Source organism: Argiope bruennichi, chromosome 5, assembly GCF_947563725.1.
Source record: "Argiope bruennichi chromosome 5, qqArgBrue1.1, whole genome shotgun sequence".
In the NCBI taxonomy this organism is placed as follows: domain Eukaryota; kingdom Metazoa; phylum Arthropoda; class Arachnida; order Araneae; family Araneidae; genus Argiope; species Argiope bruennichi.
The window spans coordinates 54,364,919-54,388,055 of record NC_079155.1 but is presented as its reverse complement, the minus strand read 5'-3'; the positions used below and the strand labels follow the sequence as shown (position 1 = coordinate 54,388,055).

The following is a 23,137-nucleotide window of genomic DNA, read 5'->3' as shown; positions in this document are numbered from 1 at the left end:
GTCTTCATGACTTCTGATTTGATTGCAAAATGAATAATTTCTGTGATAATACATCCAATTTCAGAATGTAATTAAGTAGTAAATAAGTGTAATATAATTATTCTTTTAACTTTTTTTCTTACTTTTGTATATGAAGAATACAAATAAAATCGTCAAAAAAATTCGAACTCGAATTAGAAAGATGTCCCCATTTCAGACCCTCCCTTAAACCCGAAAAAAAAAACATTTTTGGAATTATATTTGCTGTGACCAGGATCTTTGAGTTAAAAGGATGAAATTGGTATACGGTCTTTAGAACACATTTGTAGATTTCTTTCAAATTTAGAACGAAGTCTATTTAAATAAAGCCTAAAAATAAGTTAACCTAAGTTAAAAATAAGTTAAGCCTAAGTAATAAAATAAGTTAAGCCTAAGTAATAAAATAAGTTAAGCCTAAAAATAAGCTAAGCCTAAGTAATAAAATAAGTTAAGCCTAAAAATAAGCTAAGCCTAAGTAATAAAATAAGTTAAGCCTAAAAATAAGTTAACACGATAACTATAAAGCGAGGAGAGCTCGATGGGTGAAATTTGATGCTCAAATTTAGGATCAAAAGTATTGTTGCCAACCAAATTTCGAAAAAAATCTGTCAGAAGATCGACAGTCTGTCGGTCTGTACTTCCTCATACATGTAATGTGATAACAAAGGAGCCGAAATAAAAGAAATTCGGTGTGTAATCTGTTGACTACAACAGTACTATATCAAATCGGTCGGAAGAAGGGCGTCTAAAATATATATTTTATTTTCTGGTACTTGCGTATTAACTGCATGCAAGTGATTTATTGTCAAAAAAAATACAGCCAAAGATCGAAGACTAGACTCAGGAAAAATGCAAAATCCACGCCAAAGGTTGATATTTCCTAACAATTATTTTCCAAAGATTCTTAATTGATACACAAGTACCGGTTTTCTTTACTATATTTTATAAAACACACAACTCTCACGTATAGGATTCTGAAATAAAAATGTGAATGAATAAAGGCACCATGGCTTTGCTTAAGATCCACCATTTTATATGGGAGGCGAGGACAACATTTATGTTAATATGCGAGAAAGTTTCTTTGAGACCACTCCCACTTATTACATAACAGTATGACGCTATTACCTAACACTGATTAAAGTTTTCTACATATTTTTGAAAATTTGCCTTAAAACTAACCCATAAAATAAATATTTGTTTATTTATTTTTAAATTAAAGGTTATATAAAATAATCAAAGTGTTTCTTTTTCCTTTAAAAAAGAAATTGTTTAACATTAAATTAACTAAATAATGAAGTTTTATACCATTTAAATAACTACCAAATAAAAATATTAAATGCCAAAATAAAAAGAAGCTTTAAATTTGAGAGATATATAATTATTAAAAATATCCCAGCTTTCTAATTATATACGAGTCCATTGAAAATTTAAAATAATAAGAGAAGTACTTTATTGAGAAACTTGACTAAAATTTTAATACGATTTCGTTTGTTTAAAAAATGATAGCAGATCATTTATAGATATATGAAGAGAACATATTTAATAAATTTTGCTTGAATTTCATTTGCTATTATTATTTCCCACCTCTTTATTAAAAAATAAGCTCTACATTTAGAAAATATTTCCCTGTCCATGTCATGTCATTGTTTAATCTCCACATTTTAAAATTTAAAATTATAAACATCATTGTGATTTAACCAAATATTCTTTTAAATGTACCAGTTTATTTAAACTGAAAATTTCAGAAACTTATGAAGCTTTTACAAAATTATACGACATCATAAATTCCAAATGGCAACTGACAATTTTCAGACGATTTTTGTTATCGCTATTTTCAAAATAATATAAATAAAAGTATGTATTTAATGTGAAGAACTTTTATTAATCGAGATATTTTTAACTTACAATAAACTATAAGCACCTGCTATAAAATACTTCAAAGATTAAAGAATTTTCCAGTGTTATATCATTTATTTCAAACCATCAATTAATATGCTTCGAATAGTAAATGCACTATCTGCTTACCATCTGCTGTCGTCTGATATGGTAATCTCATGAAAGTTGCAATTCCACCAGGCCTTGGCATGACATTGGCCGACATAGGCTGATTAAATTTCGTAGAATATTTTCGAAAAGTTGTCTGACAGAAGCCATTTCGAAGCACACGTCCAGCAGCGAGCATTTTGAGTTGTTACTTTCTTCGGTATGCCTCCAGGTTCAAGGCTGCGATAAACTCGTTCTTCAGCTGGCTCTAATCAAGGAAATAAATAATAAGGACAGATAAAATTAGACAACGACACTTTTTATCTTTCTAGACTACCAGACAATAAAATTCTATTTTATCACATTCTAGTTTATATTATTTGCTTTCTGTGTGTTTTTTCTTACATTCCCATGTTTTCGTGCTCTATTAGTCTGACTAATTTCGTTAAAAATCAGTTATTTCATGATTTTATTTTGAAATGAAAAGAAGGCATCGCATTTTATACTGACCTAGATTAGATCACTTGCTGAATTTTATTTAAAGAAGTATCATTAAACAAATGAAATTTGCTGATATGTTCACTGTCAGGACTTAACAATTCATACTTCCTACATCAGAGGTTCCCAAATTTTTAAGTATCGCAACCTACTTTTTAGAAACAGAATCTACAGCACACTGAACAGTAAACATTCTTTCCGAAATAGGTTTTAGGGCTATAAAAGAACTTTTATGAAGAAAAAAAACATTTATTATTGAATTATTAAATTTGCAAAAAAGATATATCTAATGTCAGGCCTAATGAAGATTTTAAGTTCACAACATATTTTTGCAAACTGTGCGAAGATGCATACGCATTCAAGATCTTTTTGTGCTCCGCTAAAAATTGACCTACTAGTAGGTCATGAAGCATAATTTGGGGACTGCTGTTCTATTTAATTAAATTATCTTTTCTCTTAACTTTAGAGAGAAGGTATTTCATCTAATTAGACATATGCTGTAAATCCCAGGCGTGATATATTAATAGGCTACATGTTAATGAATTATATTAAATAAAATGCCAATTTGTATCAAACAAATTAGAAAATAAATTTGGAAATTTAACTATTTGTATTCAGTATGACAATAAGATATATAATCATTAATTGAAAGCGAGAATCGAAATCAACAAACATCAAGATAATACTCCATCTAGAAAGACGCCTTTGGAGTGCAAAGAATTAAAACTTGCTTTAAGCAAAATCGCAAAACTAATTTCAAACCCGATTCCATCGAAGAACCGTTGTGTAAGGAGGTCTGTTGCACGTTAAATCCGTCATGACCAAACTCCTCCCGCTGGTGTGGTGCGATGTGGAAAGAGGGGTGCCAGCTCAGGTGTCGTCCTCGTTATCTGACCGTGGTTCAAAATTACGAGGTCCGTCCCAAAACAGCCCTAGTGTTGCTTTAAACGGGGCGTTAATATAACTAAACAAATTTCAAAATTTGCTTGAAATAAATGAAAAAATCGCTTGCAAAATTTAGGGAAAAAAAAGAAGAAGAAAGATCAACATAAATTTTGTTCCTTATTGATAGGGTTGCCATAATTGACAAGCATTCATGCAACACATTTAGATGTGTTAAGCATGAAAAAGTGCTATAATTTAGTAGGAATGGTTTAGTTTCTCTTTATAAAGTTAATGAAGTTTAAACAATCTAATAAAATGAATCTATAAAATAACAATGAAAAAGATGCAGAGCTAATCTTTTGTAGTACATTCATATTTTAAAACTTATTTACTTTCTTAATAACATTATTTCCTTTTTTATATATAATTATAACATTGAGCAGACGCAGGTAACTCAAAAATTATAAAAAGCAATCAAAATTGCTTCATTAACTTCTGCTGAAAACCAGTTTCTTTCGCCGTCTGTCTCATGCAGAATTTAAAATAGATAAAACTGGGTATAAAGTAATGCATATTGAGTAGTGAAATAACAGTGACAGTCCCAGATGTACGGGAAGGATGACAACCTTACTTATTGAACTATTTAAACTGAAATGCTTTAAAAATTATTGTTCATAAAAAATAAAATACAAATAGCTAAAAAAAATTTTTAGATGTGTATTTTTCTATTCATATAAATTTTTAAATAGTTATTTCTTATTATTTAAGTTTGCCATGTTTCCTGTTTTCAGTTCTTTCATGATTTTTGTCTATTGACATGCTTTTCGTTTAACTTTCCTGTGCACAAATTATAGAGAAAGCACTGTAATCCTTAAAAAATTCGAACTCAAAATTTTGTCAAATAGTCACGTTTTAGACTTCCCCGAGTTCGAAAAACACATTTTTGATATTATGTCTCTCTGTGATAAAGATAACTCAAAAATGTTTTAATCTAATCTGATGAAATTTGGTATACGGTCTTTGCACCAAATTTGCATATTTCTACCAAATTTTAAACGAAATTCATTCGGAGGAAGTCTGTATACCCGCTAGTGTGAATATAAGTTAACATGATAACTACAAAACGAAGAGAGCTAGATGTATAAAATTGGGTGCTCAGATTTAACGTTTAAAATGTAGATACTAATCAAATTCGAACCAAACGAGTTCATTTTCTGTCGATCCATACTTTCACAAGCATAAAAACGAGGTAACTCAAAAATACAATTGTAAATATTTGAAAATTGGTATGCGTTTTTTTGACAGCAATTGCAGTTATGTGTCAAATTGCTAATGATATCTCTAAAACATAAATTCGATTTTGGGGTACCTATTGCTAAATGCCAAGGATTAATTTCTAAAAAAATCGCCAATGATCACACGATAGATTCAATAAAGATGCTAAATTCACACCAAAGATCAATATTTCTTAATTATTGTTCGCCAATGCCATGTAAGGCATTTGTAGCCTTAACACCTTTATTAGACAATATTCGAAAAAGTCTTAGGGTGACCATCCCCCACCTTTTTTTTTTTTTTTTTTTTTTTGTCATGCATCAATTTTTGAGAGTAGCTCAATTTAAAAATTTTCTGAATTATCAGAAAACTTTATCGAGTATATCGTCAAAAAATATTCTTGAATGATTTTGTAAAAATAAATATTCTGTTTACGAAAGAAGAGGATAAGGAACTTGCCACGGTTTTGCGATACCTTGAAATAAAAGACTTCTATTAAAAAAAATGTTCCTTGAAATAGAAGACTACTATAAAAAAAACACCCTCGTCCTTCGGACCCTGTTATGGACTTCAAGATATGGCCTCGCCACCGAGATTCAAAATGACATGTTTCAATAACAATAAAATCAAAATGCTGAAAAAGCAGTTGCTTGAGAAAAAATTTCCACTTTTTTCTCCTTTCCCTTTTTTAATATTATTTTAAAAAATAATATAAAATTTAGATAAAAATTGTGAGAAGCATCCTAAATATGTATTTGCAACATGAAATAAGGCAGCCGATTTCAACAGTGAATTTCAATCTCCATTCACCATTATAAATAAAAATTCAAGTTTTGAATTAATTTTTTAAGTACCTGAAAAGGTTTTCAAGTTAAAGAACATTTTTTTAGAAATAATAAGGTAAAATAAATTGCATCTAACAATCTTTTTTGTCTATGCATTAACTATTTTTAATTTAGACTACTAAACATATTTTAAGTGCCGCTGTGTTGATTGCTTTCACAATAAAGATATATATTTTTTATTAATAAGAAATTAGCTATTTAATAAATTGTCACAAAAATTCACTAAAATGTTCTTAGTACTTCACAGTTTTTGTGGCAAAAAATTGAAGTAAATTTATTTAGTTATTTAGATTTTTATAGAGGCAAAAAAACCCGCATTTCAGTTTTATTTTATAGACGAAAATATTTTTATATTAACAATATTAGACAAGAAATAATTACAATCTAAACAACGTTATGAATATTAGATTGCAAAGAACAAAGCAATAATTATTAGAGGTAAAAGAAACTCCTGTTTTAAACTTCGCATATGATTCGTTTATTTTTATTTTATTTTAAAATTTGCTCTTAACTATACGGAAGCAATGCAATGCTCAAAACAAAAATGATTTTAATATCATTATAATGCATTGTATCATGAATTTTAATCCAGTAACCAAGACAATACACTGCCGCAAAATATATACTAAAGATATTTTTAAAAATTTAATAAAATCAGAGAAAATATTTGTACGAAAATGAATTGGCGTGAATATGATTTTTGGACAATAATATGATCCTACGTAATTAAAAACATTACAATTTGATAATTTTTTAATTAAAAGGGAATAATAATAGGGCTACTAAATAACAACTGATAGAGATTTGAATCTCTAATTCGAAAAACATCGTACGTAGCATGATTGAACTTCATGACTGATCTTCTTTATCTTATGAAATTTTTCTCTTAATTTTAGCAATGATAACTTATACACAAAACTTGCATTCGTTGCAAATTATGCATGTGTAACGTGGTAATTCTAAGGATTAAAAGTATTGTTCTAAAACATACGTCAAAATATTTTGAATTAAAAAAAAAGATTAGAAAAGAAAACTGTACAGAAATAAAATTGGCGTCAATGAATTTTCTTCTTTTTTTTAAATATGAAAGTAATATAAAAATGATTTTTATGTATTAATAGGTTTTGATGTTATTGAGAAAAACGTTGAATACTTTGATGAATTCTGTAGTAAAATTCGAATAAGAATTTTTGATAAACATTTTATTTAATGGGATACTACTACTTAAGTAGTAATTACGCGTCAAATTTGATCTGCTTTGGTCTACGAGTCAATTTTTTTAACGCTTAGCAAAGCAGAAACATTTCAGTTTTTCCATCACGCGCGTTGCAATTTACAGATAATATGTCAATTAAAAATTGCGTTATTATCTATTCTAGACAATTTTTCAACAATGCAAATTTGTTAAAATCGCTCTATTTAAATTAACTTATTTAAAATCATCATAATGCATCAAAATATTTCATTTCTAATTATCTTGCCTTAATATTCTATTAAAAACTGTAGTTGATGAATCCAAAATCAATATAAAAGATGACGTGACTATCATTTGCCAATTTATGCATTTGATATTTTAATAAATAATAAAAAAATGTACTTAAAATATTAATGAGTCACTAAATCCTTAATATTTCATTCATCTGTTCTATGGTATTACTTTATGCAGTAACAGTAATACAAAACAGTAATGAGATCTACTAATAATATGCCGAGAAATTCAAATTAGCTGTTTGAAATTCCAAAGTTCAAATTTCTACCCCATGTGACATTTCTTTTGTTGATAAATTTCCTTAATTGTTCTTACATATTAGGAAAGTATTTTTACTCAAAAATTTATTTTTCAAATAGTGTGGCCCATAAATGATTGTTTGAGCGATCTGTTTTTTTGTTAGAAAAATTCATTTTCTATTTCCAGAATAAGTTTTTACAGAAAAAAGAATCAATCATCATAATTATAAAATATTTTGTCTGATCACGCATTTAAAATGGCGCAGCTGTCGCTGACGTAGCATTACATGTGACGTCAAGAGCGAAGATCATGTATGGACTTGAGTCTGGAGCGAGACTGCAGAGTAACGGTGAAGAGATGTGCAGAAATTATTGTCCGCTTTTGAATATTTTATTAATTATGATATCGAGGTATCATACAGAGCTTTGTGAATAGGGTAAACTCAAATGACCTACTTTTAGAGTAAAGCAATAAAATTTCATTTGCAGAAAACCTTAACTGAAATACAGTATAGATTTTAGCTTTCCAAATAGAAAATTACATTGTTTAAACATCATATTCTCTATCAGTAACATCTGGTGCATTAGGTGCTTTATCTAGTTGTAGCCCATTTTAAAATTTCGTTATCTTTCGGTTACATGCCTTTGCGGACTAGTTTCATTTTATATTTGCAATTTGCAATCTTCATTGGTTCATCTGAAGAGTATATTGAAAGTTGTTTAACATAAAAAAAAAATGGATTTCCAAATGGAAGTGAACAAAAAGTCCAAAAGCTACTTCTATTTTTTGACAAAATGATGGAACAGGCAGCTCCGTTTCTTGAGTAACAGGAAAATCAAAAATTGGAATTAAAATGTTCTTGGAACAAACGAAAGAGTTTATTTTTTACCAGATGATAATAAATGTAATTGAAAATTTCTCCAGAATGGAAATTATCTCATTTTTCGCCAAACCCTACAATAATTTAACACCTCGCATTCCCCATACCGCCAAATAATTCCATCGCTGTCCCAGAATCGTAGAATATGAAAAGAAAAAAAGTATTAATTATTGATTAGTAAAAAATAAGCTTCAATGAATTTTAATAAAATATTTGAATGTCGCGATTGTTTTAAAAGTGTTTTTAAATGCATATCAATGATGAGTCTAAAAGGAGTTACTGTAATAGCCATAGTGTTCATAGTTTTTTAAGAAACCCTGGTCTACATGAAAATCAGAATGACTAAATAAATCCAACTTTTTATAGACAAGATTCAATTTTCATATAAAATAAGTTAAAAATGTGATAGATCTGTGTTTTCTCCATTTTCTATAAAATAATTTCTGTTATGACTAGAGGACTTCTATCTCTTTCCTTATTTGGGCATTTATGCTCTGTTTATCAAGAAACATAGAAAAAAGACTGTTTTAAAAAATCATTATGTTTTTGTACACTTTGATTTCCAAATATGTATCTGTTAAACCTTTAATTAAGGGTTTTTGGTATTTTAAAAATGGAACGGGAAAAGCAATCTAGGACAAGAGACACACAATCTAGGACAAGAGAGCCTGAGTTCTGTGAAATTCCTGCCTTCTAATCGTTACTGTAGTTAGACAGACCTCATCAATAAATTTCACTGCACAGAATTCTTAGTTTATGTTTAATATCAATTAATCTTATAGCTCTTGGCAACCGTAACAGTAACACTGGGTGTTGTCAGAGGTTTTCAAAAGTAGGTAAAATCAATAAATAAGTAGGGCATAGACATGTTCATCTCTGGAACCTCAGAATTTTTTTTTTTGTCTAAGTTTTTATAATACACTACTTTTTGGGGTTCATTTATTTTTTTGCTTTTAATAATTATATTTATATATGTAATGGATATTTTAAAATCTAATTTAAACTTGAAGAATTTCCTAATTTTTAGCTTAATTTAGCCCATATTAATTTCATTCTAAAATGTTCTCTTATTTTCTGATCCAATTCCACCTTTTTTTATTAAATTAATTCAACATGAGTTCTAAAATTCCTGAAGTCGATAAGTTTCCACACTCAGAGTGAAGGGATAAAAAATTGTCAAGCCAAGCACATTCTGTTAAAAGATCCCTATAATTCCCTTACCTATATCGACACGTATAAAGAAATCTCTATCAGAATCTCACAGTGCATAATAATGCGGATAAATATTTCGTTCGCTCTTGTGTTGTGATATAGATGTACCTTGTCGCTTCTTGCTTGCACATAGGTTATGCCTCTCTGGATGGAATCAAAGCAAAGTTTTGAAAATTCAAAAGTCCAAAATGGTCGCCAAGTTTGTCGCCAAATTCTGAGATCACTGATGCAGCACCTGATCAGCACCCAATACAGATGATTGTAAATCGGTCTTTCCGGTGATAGAGCTAACCGTACTGGGAAGCAGCATTACAGGTTTGTAACAATATTTATGGAATTAAAAACCTATTCCACTTTTTAACGTCAGTCACCCTGTATATTTACATAATTTTCAACACCAGTTTTCATTGATGAAATTCCTATCATATTTATTCAATAATAATATAATATTTCAATATATAAATTTTGTATAATATTAAAATACTTTTTAAAGGAAATCAAAAAGTTCACCCGCAAAAGACTTCATACCCTTTTAAGTATTAATAAATTCCATGATTTTTTGGTCAATAAATATTTAGTAGAATATCCTGCTAACATTCACAGTAGCTTTTAAATGTCTCGGCATAGAATGTTGTAGATGTATTAATTTATGCATAAATGTTCCTTTTTTCTTTCGCCATTACTTTTTTTTTAATTCGATTTTCATATTAACACTTTGTCTTCATACCCTAACTTCTATCAAATATGTTCTGTTGGGTTTAAATCCAACATTTAAATCCACCCAATCCGATGATTAACACGTGTTTTCAGATTTTGTGGTCAATTATAAAAACGTCAGAGGATATCAGTGCTTTAAGTATTATCCTGATAGAAATAAAGTTATTTCCAATATCCAAATTGTCTTTTAAAATATTTAAATAAAATGTTTGATTCATTATTCCATCAATACATCCCAATTACGTAATTCTGATTCTAAAATACACCTCAACATACGAACAAGTCCACTGCCATGCTTTTTTATTCCAATAGAATTTTCGGATTGGATTCCTCATTATTTTTTCTTCTCCATGGACTTTTATCTACAAACATGACATAATTCCAAAACGTTTCGAGCTTATTTATCTTTGATTTCGAGAAGAAAGGCGTAAGTTTTCTATTATTTGCACTAGAATTTTTTTTTTCTTCTGGGGATTAAATATCCTTGTAATCCAGATGATTTGAGAATTTATTGAATAGTTTCAACTGAAACTGAAGTAGAAACCATTTTTCTAAACTCAATAGAAATCTTTAATAGTACTGAGGATGGATTTTTCACAATTTATTAAAAACTCTAATTTCTTATTCATTTTGCTGGATGACCTTTTCTTACCTTATTTCTCATTCGATTTTCTTCTTTAAAATATTCTATTACATACTCTACTATAGATTGAGACACATTTAGCAATTTAGCGGTATGCCGAATTGATTTACTATTACTATAATGATAACTAATCAATTTCCAAATTCTGACTTAGTTTCCTTGCGATTCCGAACCATTTTAAAATAATAATTAGAGCACAGGGAAGTAAAAAAGGAAAAATTAAAGCCAACCAATATTTTAAATGTCACCTGAATGCAAAAATGTAAAGAAAAAATTACTGGAGATAATTTTAATTTTTAATGAGTCCAAAAACTTTTCGATGTATGATTACTGCACTGATTCATTTTATTTCTGATTTCTATCATTTTAATTTTCGTTTAAAAAATACAAATCTGCTTTCACAAATTTCCAAGTTATTATGTGCGAATATTTTTATTTTGCAATATAAAATTTGATTGCAGAGTTGCATTTTTAAATCAAAGTTGGTTACATTAAATGCAATCAAGAATCATATCATCCGAAGTATTTTGAAAATTACTTTCATATCATAATCTTTTTATAGAGGTATTTTCAATAATATAATTAGAAAACGAAAAGTAGATGGCTGCAATTTAGAATCAAAAGTCAAATGTTTTGAATTTGGAAATTTTCTTGATATTTAATGTTTTCTACAATTTTAATTCCTATAATCATTAATCTGCAACGACCCATTGTCTTTATATCTGACTAATTTTTTTTAACATTACAAACCTCAATTTCAAAAGAACATCATGCTCTCATGTGATAATAAAATTAATTTTTTTTTCACAATCACGTAAAGATGATATGGGAAAAAAAAAAAAAAACGGATTTCATATTTGAAATCCATTCTAAACCACGACACATTTTAAATTTAAACATTTAGGAGCCACTTGTGTACTTTGGAGTGTAAAAAGAAAGAACCTAGGAGCGATTTTTAAATTTTTTTAATTAAATTATTATTTCAATAAATTTTGAAAAAAAGCTAATTGACGTTTCCTTACGATTATTTCCGAAAATGTTATAACACAAAAATAATTTATACATCATCTTAAAATTCAGAAAAATATCTTTTCCATTGTACTAATTTATTTGCAATAACATTTTTTAAATTTAAAAAAATATTTTAAGTGCATTTTCTTATAGGCAACCAGTGAGAAATAAGAAACTGAAATTACAATACACAAAAAGTTGGAAAATATATTATCTGGGCAGGTTTTTTTTTCAATAATACTATAATATTATGTCATTTAAGCTATCCGAACACGTTCGGTGTACTTTTTTAGAAAAACACGGTGTAGGCATACTTTAACCATATTTCTGGGTTCAAGACTATTCAAAATTAGTAATAAAATTTCAATATTTAAAATAAACATTACAACTTTTTGAAAATTGGCATTAAATAGCATAAATTTAAGCAAATTCTTAAAGGACTTCAAATTGGATACACTAAAAACTATTATCTTCATCCGAACAAAACTTATACCAAAATAAACTACATAGTTTTTTCTAGGGAATGAACTACAAGCGTATGGTTATAATAATAAATGAAAATTTTACAACCAGTCGAAAATTTATCATGAAATTTTTAGTAAATTTATGACGTTATTATTCAAAGAATAAGCTGTAAATTAAAAAAATAATTCACTCGATCTAAATTCTTTTAGTTCATCCCCTAGAAAAAAGAATGAAGACAAAGTCCACCAAATTTCATAATAATATGATAATTATATTTTGAGTTATTTGATTTGAAGTGAGCAACAAATAAATAAAAATCATTTTTGAGAAAAATGCATTTAAAGAATATAGTAACATATTTTAATAATAAATTATGGGCGCACATACTTAAAATTTACCACATTTATAGGTTATGCCTTCTTCTTTCTAATATTTTAATAATTTTTCTTTGGTCATTTAAATTTTTTTTCTAGCAATTTTTGCATCTGGCAGTGAATTTGGCTTAGATTCATTTATTCTCAATTTGTCGAGATCAGTAAATGCTTAACTGAATTTGTACCAGGATACACTTCAACAACCTTAAGGATATTTATTAATTTTATAAAACCTACGTTAAAATGTATTACAGGCTATAAAAGCCCCTAATCTGAGGATTCTTAACTCAACAAAGGCATCTTTAAGTACAAATTTCCACAAAACACCGTTGAAACTCTCATTGGCCTTTTGTGTTTTTCTGTGCAAAAAAAATTTCAGTATTTTAAAACTAAATTTGTGTTTATACAAATTTTAAACATGTTTTTGGCCCTTTAAATCAGTACATCCGGTTATTTAAATTTCCACTTCCAGTTTGCCGATCATTACAAAAATATTAATATCTTGACTTCTAATTAACGTAGAGACGAAAGTAAACCTGTTTTGGATAGCTCAAAGACTGGTCTGTTCAATAAAAAAGACTTTTTTTTTAAAAAAAAAAATGTCGTTCTTAGCGAAAATCAACTTTTTTAACGTGTTCGGATACCTTAATTAGGATGGTTCATATATTAATTGAATTTATAATTTAATATAATTTTGATGCACAATCTTGTTTTTTCTTTATTTTTAACGATAAATAATTCTTAAACAAGATTTTTTCATGTTTTAGGTATATAATCTTAATATTTGTAAAAAAAATAGAAAGAAGTTTTGGTAAAAGAGTTTCATCATTATCATTTTATTTTAGTCATTGTATACTTGTACATCACACTTACACAGTATGCAACCTTTATAACACTACAAATTAAGACAAATAACAATTGATTGTGGGAATCGCATGTATATCGTGTTTATACGTAATTTCCAAAAATCGTTCATCAAATCAAAAAATCATTAATATCAAGCTTCGCAAAAGAAATTTAAAACAAAGCAAACATAAGTAATATAGCCGCCGAATCAATTGCTCATGAAAGGTGTTTAACCCCTATGTCCACTCTGATAATAGCGAAAACTTTCATATTAATTTTTAGGAATTACAGCAAACCTACAACTAAGATGCAAACCGGAATTGAAATTCCTAAGTACTAAAAGGAATCTTTATACTCACATATGTATAGTAATGAATCTCGTTTATTTTCGGTGAATGATGGGTTAATAATTAATATTTATGTTAAGTTCTTCGAACCATACTCTGTAACATTAAACGGATGTTCGCGAAAAAAATAAAATAAATAAAGGTTGATATAGGGAGCTGTCTTTTTTTTTTTTTTTTCACCTTTTGTAAAACTTACTGGAAAATACCAAAAAAATTTGATTAGAAATCTGTTTATGTAATTTAATATTAAATATGCTATGCTATGAAATAAACTAATAATAAGTGTAGTTTAAAATATTGATTTCAAACTATATAAGGGCTATTTAAGGGAAGTACTACTCAAATTACTTAATTATTAATTAAAATGAATTATGAATTATTTAATTTAAAATGTAATAAGATGAGATGGGCTGGTACCAGACTTCCGCAGTACAAAAATGGATGCACATTTGACTCCGAAGAAATTAATATGTTCTAGGGCCTTTGAAATCGGGTCTCCGATTAAAGATTTAATCACAAAATGTTATTAAAAGCAATTTAAAATTACATATAAATATTTAAAAAAAACTATAATTTGTTACATTGACATTCTTAATATTCTTTTTTATATTTTCATGCACTTAGAAATGCGTCTTAGTAATTGCCTTTTATGAAATAAATTTTCAAAATCCACGATGCGCACTTTATTGTTCTAAGCCTACCTTTCAAAACGAATGACTATTCAGCTACTTTTGTCTGTAAGCATCTGAAGTCGCTCTCATTCAGTTTCATTCGCGATTGTTTCGTTTTTGTTGAGAACATCGCAACAGTCCTTACTATCATATTCATGACAGTTTACTAAAAAAAAAAATGAGGTTTTTTTAATACCTTTAGACTGAAAACATAGCCGCATTAGAACCAAGTGTTTTCATCACAAATTTAACCTGATGAAAGAAAAAAAAAATAAACGATTATTTACCTTACTGCTACTTCAATACTTATCTCCCGCAGCGTGCAATACTCTTACACAAACATAAGCGGCATTTGGCACAGTTCCAACGGTTTACTGACAGCAGCTGCTTCGGCAAAACACCACCGTATTTCTGATCCGTTCAAATTCAAACTAGTCTGTTTATCACTCCCTTCACAAATCTCCCCATTAAAATTAAAAATACCTCAACTTTTATGAATCATAGTGGAAAATAGCATATTATCTCATAATAAGTAAATTAATCATTATTTAATTTTTGTAATAGAATTATATATGTAGATATTTCAAATTTATGTAAATATATTGATGTTTACTGCTGAATCAGATTTTGGACGAACATATATTATTAAAGGTGTGAGCGAGATTAAAATTCAACAGCTATTTTTAAATGGTATTTCAATATTTGCTTATAGAGTGAATTGGTCTGAAAATTTTGAACTACAAAGCAAATTAAAAGTTCTCCCGACTTCAAAATTAAAAATCTTTTTGTAGCTTTAACTTTTTCAGATGACAAACCCACACTTACCCGGCAAGTCTAATCCCAACCGAGTTCCTTTTTGATCTAAAACCATTTATGATGCATCTTTGGAATCAAAACTAATCTTGAAACCGCAACTTTCAGACACTGAAAAGCCTGTTACGCCCTTTTGCAATGAACAAAAATACGTCTCGAAATTACAGATTCTCAAATTAATACATTTCTTTTAGTTCCAAAATATCATTTTTTAAAAATTAAAAATGAGAATTCCTTTAATATGGTTTTCAATATTAATTTAGAAAAATATAAACTTTAGATAAAGGATTTATGGGCTTTTGAGCTCAGCTTAGTAAGAAAATGGTTGTAATAGGGGGGTACAATTTTCATTTCGCTATAAATTCTCAATTAAAAAAAAAGATTCAAGTAAAATAAATTAATAACTGCTGCATCATGTATTAAAAGTTTTTTTTTTTGTAGCTATTTTTCCTCAAAAGTAAAGAATTGATAACCTTACTCCTAAATAAGAAAACTGAATATACATTTCAGTTCGCCGACAGTACAATGGTCGCGTAGGATTTCCGAACGCAAGATTCGATTCTATAGAAGATCCATCATACATAAAATATGTCCAAGTTCAAACGTCTTTCTACTAATGAAGTTTGGGGAGAAAGTGGCGGTTTAGGTATCGTCACCTGACTATGGTTTAAAAGTACGGAATTCCTGTAAAAATAGTTCCATTTCAAAAGCAGAAATGTTAATGCAACTCAACTAGCTCACCAAGATACTGTAATATTTATTTGCGACTGTCTTATAAGAGTAACTAACGTATTTAACCTTAACTTAGACAAGGAAAAATATTTTTCAGTTCCAAGATTTCCAACGGGAATGTTTAATTAAACATAGTCCTTTACAGAAAGTGTATTCATATTAATGAAGATTAACTTCATAATTTTACCTTCCATTTATCACCCGACTGTAAGAAAAATATCAGCTGCAAAAAATGTCCACGTTTCATTGAGCAAATAAGTAATTTGTAGTCGGATTTTTTTAAATTGCATTTCTTAAAATTCTTACAGATGGGATATTAAAGCAGTTTAATTTCAAACATATATTATCTACTAGACATTTGACAAAAATAAATTTATTCTTTTAGATTTTAAACAATTTGTGCAATAGAATATTGATATTTGATTAAGAAATTAGAATAAGTTGGTCATAAAAATTTAAAATAGGAATTGCATAATATTTTTAAAATGCCAATTACTACAGTACAATTTAAAAAAATTCTTTATTGAAGTAAATAAAACATTTGGCAGACAAATCTTATAGAATTCATTTTAACACAAGTAAAACAAATATCAATACAAACTTACACGTGCACTTAAAACAATATAACATGAGCTTTCCAATCCAGTTAACATTAAAAGAAACAATTCGCATTTTACATCAATACTTTCAATATTGTCTATTTGATGAGTAGTTCTGGATTTCATCAAGAAGGCACTGTTTCAGCATTCACAACCAAATAAAAAACCTTTGCGAGAAATTAAAAATTAATACATTAAGAATTAGTAACCAAAAAGATTTAGATGCTGTGCTATTGCATGCAGTTGCTGCAACTGCATTTATGAGCAAATTATACAGATGTGTAACCCTTCTGACGGCTTCTTCGTCGTCCAACAAGATACGCAATCAAGACTATTATAATCAAGGCTGCTAAAGCACAGCCAACAGCAATCGGTATAATATCGCTCACTTTATCATCTGCTTCGCATTCTTCAGCTGTAATAAAGATAAATCAAAAATTTTATTTATATTAAATAACTTTAAAAAATGCGATTTCTGAAGAACAGAATGAATAAAAACCTTGGCATCTTTTACTGAAGTTTTTTTAAATAAGTTGCAAAATTAAGAACACGTTAGTTTACATATAAAAAGTTTGAAGCATTTTAAATATTTACACTAAGAATTTCTTAATGTATGAATTGTAAATTCTAATGACTCTTTTATTGTCAGTCATATTTGCATGTATATATGGAAATTCAAGAAGTAGCTCTGTAGAATACAAATAAATTGCAGTCTAAATTTTACTTGTAATCTTAATAAAACTGAATACCAAGAAATACTAAAATCATTATGCAATAATCAATAATGAGATAACTTCAATAATAATAACTTCAATAATGAGAGCAAGCTATTCTTATTTCATTATCAATCATTTAACTCTTACAGATTTTTTTCTTTAAGAAAATCAAAATACATGATAATAGATAAAATGGTTATTGCTTTTCATGACTCATTTGATCTTGGCAGCCTGCATTTTAAACGGTAGCGAGAATTAAGTACATTAATGAACAAAGTATTTATTAAAAAAAATTTTCAACAGATTTAGAAGTAAATTAATCGGGGAACTAATCAATATCCCATGGAACTTGGGATTGTAATTAAATGAACTATACATGGCAAAAATTCTTTAATATGGGAAAAACCATACCTAGAAAATCTAAATTTTGTATTAAACTTTCAAAAGAAAATTAAAGTCTTGCTATTTAAAACTAGGCCTAATTTAATCATTTAAAAAAATGCTTATTCTAACATTTTTTACCTGTATTAAAACCATTATCTTCAGCAGTTCCAAAGGCTTGAATATGAATATAATAGACTTGCATGGTGGCATTTCCCATAAGAATAGTATCAGTTGTTTTACATCGAAATGAATTTCCAACTTTCGCCTTAAACAGCTGGGAAGAATTATAGAAGATTTCTATAAAATAAATAAATTGGATACAATGACAGCCATCCTATATATGAACACAAGACTGTTTGGTCATGGCAGTTATTAAATTATATAACAAGTTAAATGCTTAATTTAAGATAAGGGAGGGGGAAAAAAAAAGGATAGTTTTAATGAAATATATTAACTAAATTTATAATTCAAATATATCAATAGATAATCGATTACATAAAAATTATATGATTGTAAAAAGAAATAACTTCATTTCACATTAAAAATACATATATGAACAGAATATTAAATCTACATTTTAGGAAATAAACAAAATTGATTTATCTATATTTAATGCAACTGTACATTATATAATTTTAATTTATGCAGCAAAATTGATGTATATGGTTGTAATAAAAGTTCAAATAAAAAAAAAGGCAAGAGATGGGGCCGGTAGATACAATACGAGTTGTAAAAGAGCAAATAAATATCCTCAACAGAAATATAATACCAAGCTTGGTGCCAGATTTAAACTTGACAAGTCTCTAAAAAACTATTCAAGATGTAGGATATAAGTACATTTAATAATATACAACACCATCCCACCTTCCTCCAAGCTAGAGCTAATGTAAATCTGGCAGTGCCTTATATAAGACATTTGTGTATCATTATATAGCTAGGAATGAAATAAAAAATTTAAATTTGCAGAAATTCCCAAGATTTGGAAAAAATTAATTTACTACCAATAAGTAAAATAGAAGCATAGAAGAAAAAATTTTATATTGAATTTTTCTAAAAAGGTAATTATACAGAAAATATTATTTAAAAAGATTCTTAGAAAAATCAATCTTTAAAATAAACAAACATTTCTATACTCCTAACAAGAAATTGAATAGACATGCATTCTTTCCCTTCTTAGGAAACATTAAACGATTATATTTCAGTTTCACAAAGATATTGAATAAACATCTTACCTGCTCCCTGTGGAGTAATATAATCAAGTGCTATATGCTGTACGAAAGCATTAGAAGAATCTTTTGCAAAGATGAAAGTCAATGCATAGTTTTTGTAAGTTAATGCTAATACTTGGGTTCCATTTGGAGCTTTGCATTCACTTCCAGAATCGGATGCATTTGGAGACAAGACAAAACTTTCCTCAACTCCCTACAAAAAGAAAATATTCTAAATGTCGAGTATAACAAAGAAATACTTTAAATAAAGTAATTGAAGAGTGAAAAAATTTAATATAGTTACGCATCTCTTACAGGCTTTCAAAATATTGTTAATCAGCTATAAGTGAATACCTTATTCCAATTAAATCAAAATATTTACAATTGATTTTTTTAAACAAAAAATTAAAAATATTTCCTTTCTATATATTTTATATATTCAGTTAGTTGCAGTTTTAAAACATCATAATAACCTCTAACATATCAATCGATGAAAAAGTCTTTACTTCATCAAGAATTAGAAGTTAAGTAGACTTTAAAATAAATTCCTTCTTTGCCGATTTTATTACTAGAATATTCTTTATATTATCTTTTAAAAAAATTGTCGAAATTTAATCGTTTTTTTTTTAAATATTCATTTTATCTAGTCTATTCTAAAAATACGTTTAACAGAATTAGTTATTTTTATATAAAACTAAAAGGATAAAAATTTATAATGTTCAACACAATACATTTTTCATCTCTCTATAATGATGTGTAGTTTATATATTGTAAAAATTGCTTGTATATTGTATAAATTCCTCAATATCAGAAATTTTAAAGTAAAAATAAGTTATTTATTGAATCTCAAACTAGCATAATTATCTAAAGGATAAATCGACAATTAAATGAATTTAAAGATGCATGTTCAAGATTAAACAAATGTAATTTTTAAGAACTAAAAACCTTGCCCCCCCCCCTTACCATTTAGAGTTTAATCTTAATTTTAAAATCGCATAAAAATCTTTACAGAATAAAAATGTCAGGATTAAAATAAGACAGCAGAACAGAGAGAAAAATTATAGGCCTGAAAATTTATATTACTAGTAATTTAACTTTATTAAATATATAATTTGAAATATTTTCTATTTAGTTTTTCTGAACTTCAAATGTACATTTCAAATACTATTCAATGAAATAAACAATTGAGATAAAATATTAAGATTAATATGAATATTTCTCCTCCCCCTTCTCAAAAGTTGAGATGCTATTAAGTCGATTGTTATTTTAAGAAATATAAAAAGAACTTTCATAATGTTATAATTCATCTGATTTCCTTTCTACTTATTCAGGATATACATGAAGCAACAATTATCTAGCTAGTCAATAAAAAAGAGCAATTTGTTCTTTTTATTTAAGGATTTTTTTTTCTCCTAACGAAAGATTAAAGTTATTAGAATATAATAACACAAAATACTACAATTTCATGACGACTTACTCCAAGAATTATATTAAAACCGATTTGTAGCTCGGCTCTTATGCAAGTTACATTTCCATCGGAAATATTCCAAGAGCCTACTTCAGGAAGTGGTGGTTTAGGAGTAGTTGATGCAGGAACAGTAGTAGTCGATGGCGGTAGTGTAGTAGGAGGATCTGTAGGTTTGGATGTTGTTTCAGAAGTTGGAGTTTCTGTGGTTGTCGATGCAATAGTACTAGTAGTTATAGGTGGTTCCGAAGTTGTCTCTTGTAAAATTACAGACCCAAAGGCTAGAATAAAAAGTTAAAGCAACTTAATTTTATCTATGTTTTATATAATGCATGTCCAATAGATTAACTTATACTTGCGACGAAAAGAAATTCTTCCCAATATGCTTATAAACATAATTAAATGCTTTTCTATGAATATGTCAACTTAAATTATTTACACAAGTAAAAAAAAAAAAAAACATTTATACAAATAAGAAACTTAATATTTATTTCATACTAAACAACTTCTTTTATAGTGATCCAAGAAGTTTGAAAATAATTGCATTACACTAAAAAAAAAAAAAAAAAAAAAAAGACTAGGGTCAGGAGAAGTTTCATTTAAAGTTATTTTTACTACGACATTAAGACATTAAGTCGCTTTGATACAATTATGGTAAGGGAGGGGGAAACCCGATACAAGATGAATTTTAACCATTAATCCAAAATTACTTAAGCACAATAAGATCATAGTTACTAAAACTACCTTCCATAAAAAGGCAGTCTATATTCAAACTAAAGCAAGAGAATATATTAACTGCAATATGAATCCAATGTAAAATGATTAGCAAAAATATCCAGACCCTAATAACTTAATGGGTTTAAGTTATGTAGTCTTAAAAAAGTATTAAGATAATTTTTGTTAGGTATTAATGTAATTTTAAAAAAAATTATACAAAATCAATTCAAGGAAAAATTTTTTTAAAGAGTAGGAAGTCACCTAGATTCAGAATTTAATACAGATGTTGAAATCCAATTCATAAAATGGTCACAATTTTAAATTAAACAATATTACAAACTTAAAACTTGCACTATTTCAACCCAAGTAAATCTGAATACATTTAATAACATTCTCATAAACCTGATCTGAAAATTTAAATATTTTAGCCAATGCTATAAAGTTATTTTAAAATTCTTTTGTAAGCTATATTAACAATTTTGTACCATTTATTTTCCTACTAAATAGAAGTTCAAAAGATACACTGAAGTATAGTTCATAAAATCGTTTATAAATAAAGATTGCAGACATGTCAAATTAGAATTGAAACAACTTATTTCAAGAGCTTTCTAGTTAATAAGGAATCATACAAGATGGGGGAGGGAAAATAAATATTATTTAAATATTAAGCTGGAACATAAACTTCTCTTTATTTCAATGTCAAGATCGAATTAAAAAAAAATTACAATAAGATTTAAAATTTCGAATTAACGATTCGGTTCAGACATGATTGATTTCAGACATGAAAATTATGGTCATATTTGTCAAATCATTAAAGATATTACAAACACCATTACCAAATTACACTACCATTTATATGCATAAGTACCATTTAAATGCGTTTAGATGAAAGACCATGTTCTGCTGTTTTATTCTAAATATTATCAAAAATCAACACATCGTGAAAGGCCAGAAACATTCTTTTACAGATAATGCAAAAACCATTAATATGTTGAAATGCATATACAAGAAAAATGCAAGTAACAATAATGCATTTCTTTTATACACGTTTCGAAAATTGCATGCGAAAGAGGAAACTACATAATACACGATTTGCAGAAACAAATACGACAGTTCCTTGCAAGTTCAAAAAAAAAAAAGTGCTGTAATGAAGTAAAATAGTATTATTTAACACAGAACTAATTTGTATATTAAGTCAGAACAACTCCAAATATCATTAAACCAATATGGATACAGAACAGGTTCTAAAAATCTACGAACTTCTAAGAACGTAATAAGAAGATTATTTAATATTATTATAAATTAAAATAAGATGTTAACTTACCACACAGAAGAACTAAACCGAAAAATGTTGATTGAATAAAACCCATTTTGGAAGTTTTCAATTCTGAAAGGAATAATTAAATAGGTTATGTCAAAAAATAAAAATTGTGCATCGAATTCGTTTGTTATATATTATGCTAGCTTTTGTTACGCATCCAACACCTATGGGAACATTAGTAACGTACCTGAAAGGAAGGAGCAATGTACTTAAAAAAAATTACTTTTAATAACTTCCAGACAGCATGAGAATAGTCTTTTATAGGGCAATCGAAACTGACCACAGACTGCTAATGTAACACATGAATTGCCATTACTATGGTTCTTGATAGAAAATACACATGCAAACAATACTTGAATGACGTAACTGTCACAAGGAAAAGCGATTGACAAACATTTCTGTTTTTATTTCCTATTCTAACATGAAAAATTGAAGAAATGATTAGAAACTTTTTTGAATGTGTTTCATCTGCTATTTTTTTCAATAAGAAGAATTGTAAGATATAGAAAATACTTCTTTAAAAAGAAAAGTGAATCAGATGAACAGAAAAAACTCCGGGTGCAAAGAAATTCAATGAAGATTAAAAGCTACGAACAATATAATATTAGTGTTTCATACTTTTTTCATTTACTCTACAAAGCAGTAAATGCTTTTCTCTAACAAGAATAAGTATTGCTCAAAACTCAATTTCATAATAAAAAGTTGAAAAGTAATGTCTTCGAATCCTTATTGTGTAACTAGTAACAAGCTTAAAGGGATCTATTATCCGAAAGATTAAGAAAA

The 23,137-nt window shown here is 27.7% G+C and overlaps 2 protein-coding genes across 4 annotated transcripts in view; both read right to left on the bottom strand.

Annotated features, from left to right (window-relative positions):
• Positions 1–14,835, bottom strand: part of LOC129968624 (guanidinobutyrase-like) — a 28,039-nt gene extending 13,204 nt beyond the window's left edge. The window contains exons 1-3 of one of the 3 annotated variants that reach the window (XM_056082712.1): positions 14,687–14,814; positions 14,430–14,565; positions 2,044–2,269 (exon numbers count right to left, since the gene is read on the bottom strand). In XM_056082712.1, coding sequence (XP_055938687.1) covers positions 2,044–2,200 — 157 coding nt within the window. In that variant the 5' untranslated portion in view covers positions 2,201–2,269; positions 14,430–14,565; positions 14,687–14,814. Of the gene's footprint in view, positions 1–2,043; positions 2,270–14,429; positions 14,566–14,595 lie in introns of all 3 variants that reach the window. The other 2 variants (XM_056082714.1, XM_056082715.1) reach the window with 2 other exon arrangements.
• A 1,610-nt stretch (positions 14,836–16,445) lies between these two features.
• LOC129968625 (lysosome-associated membrane glycoprotein 1-like) lies at positions 16,446–22,747 on the bottom strand. Its single transcript, XM_056082716.1, has 6 exons — positions 22,578–22,747; positions 22,358–22,420; positions 20,329–20,597; positions 18,876–19,065; positions 17,782–17,940; positions 16,446–16,958 (listed from the first exon to the last, which is right to left on the bottom strand). Exons 2-6 carry the CDS (start codon positions 22,401–22,403, stop codon positions 16,813–16,815), a joined length of 810 nt encoding a protein of 269 aa, XP_055938691.1. The 5' UTR covers positions 22,404–22,420; positions 22,578–22,747; the 3' UTR covers positions 16,446–16,812.
• Positions 22,748–23,137: the final 390 nt, after the last annotated feature.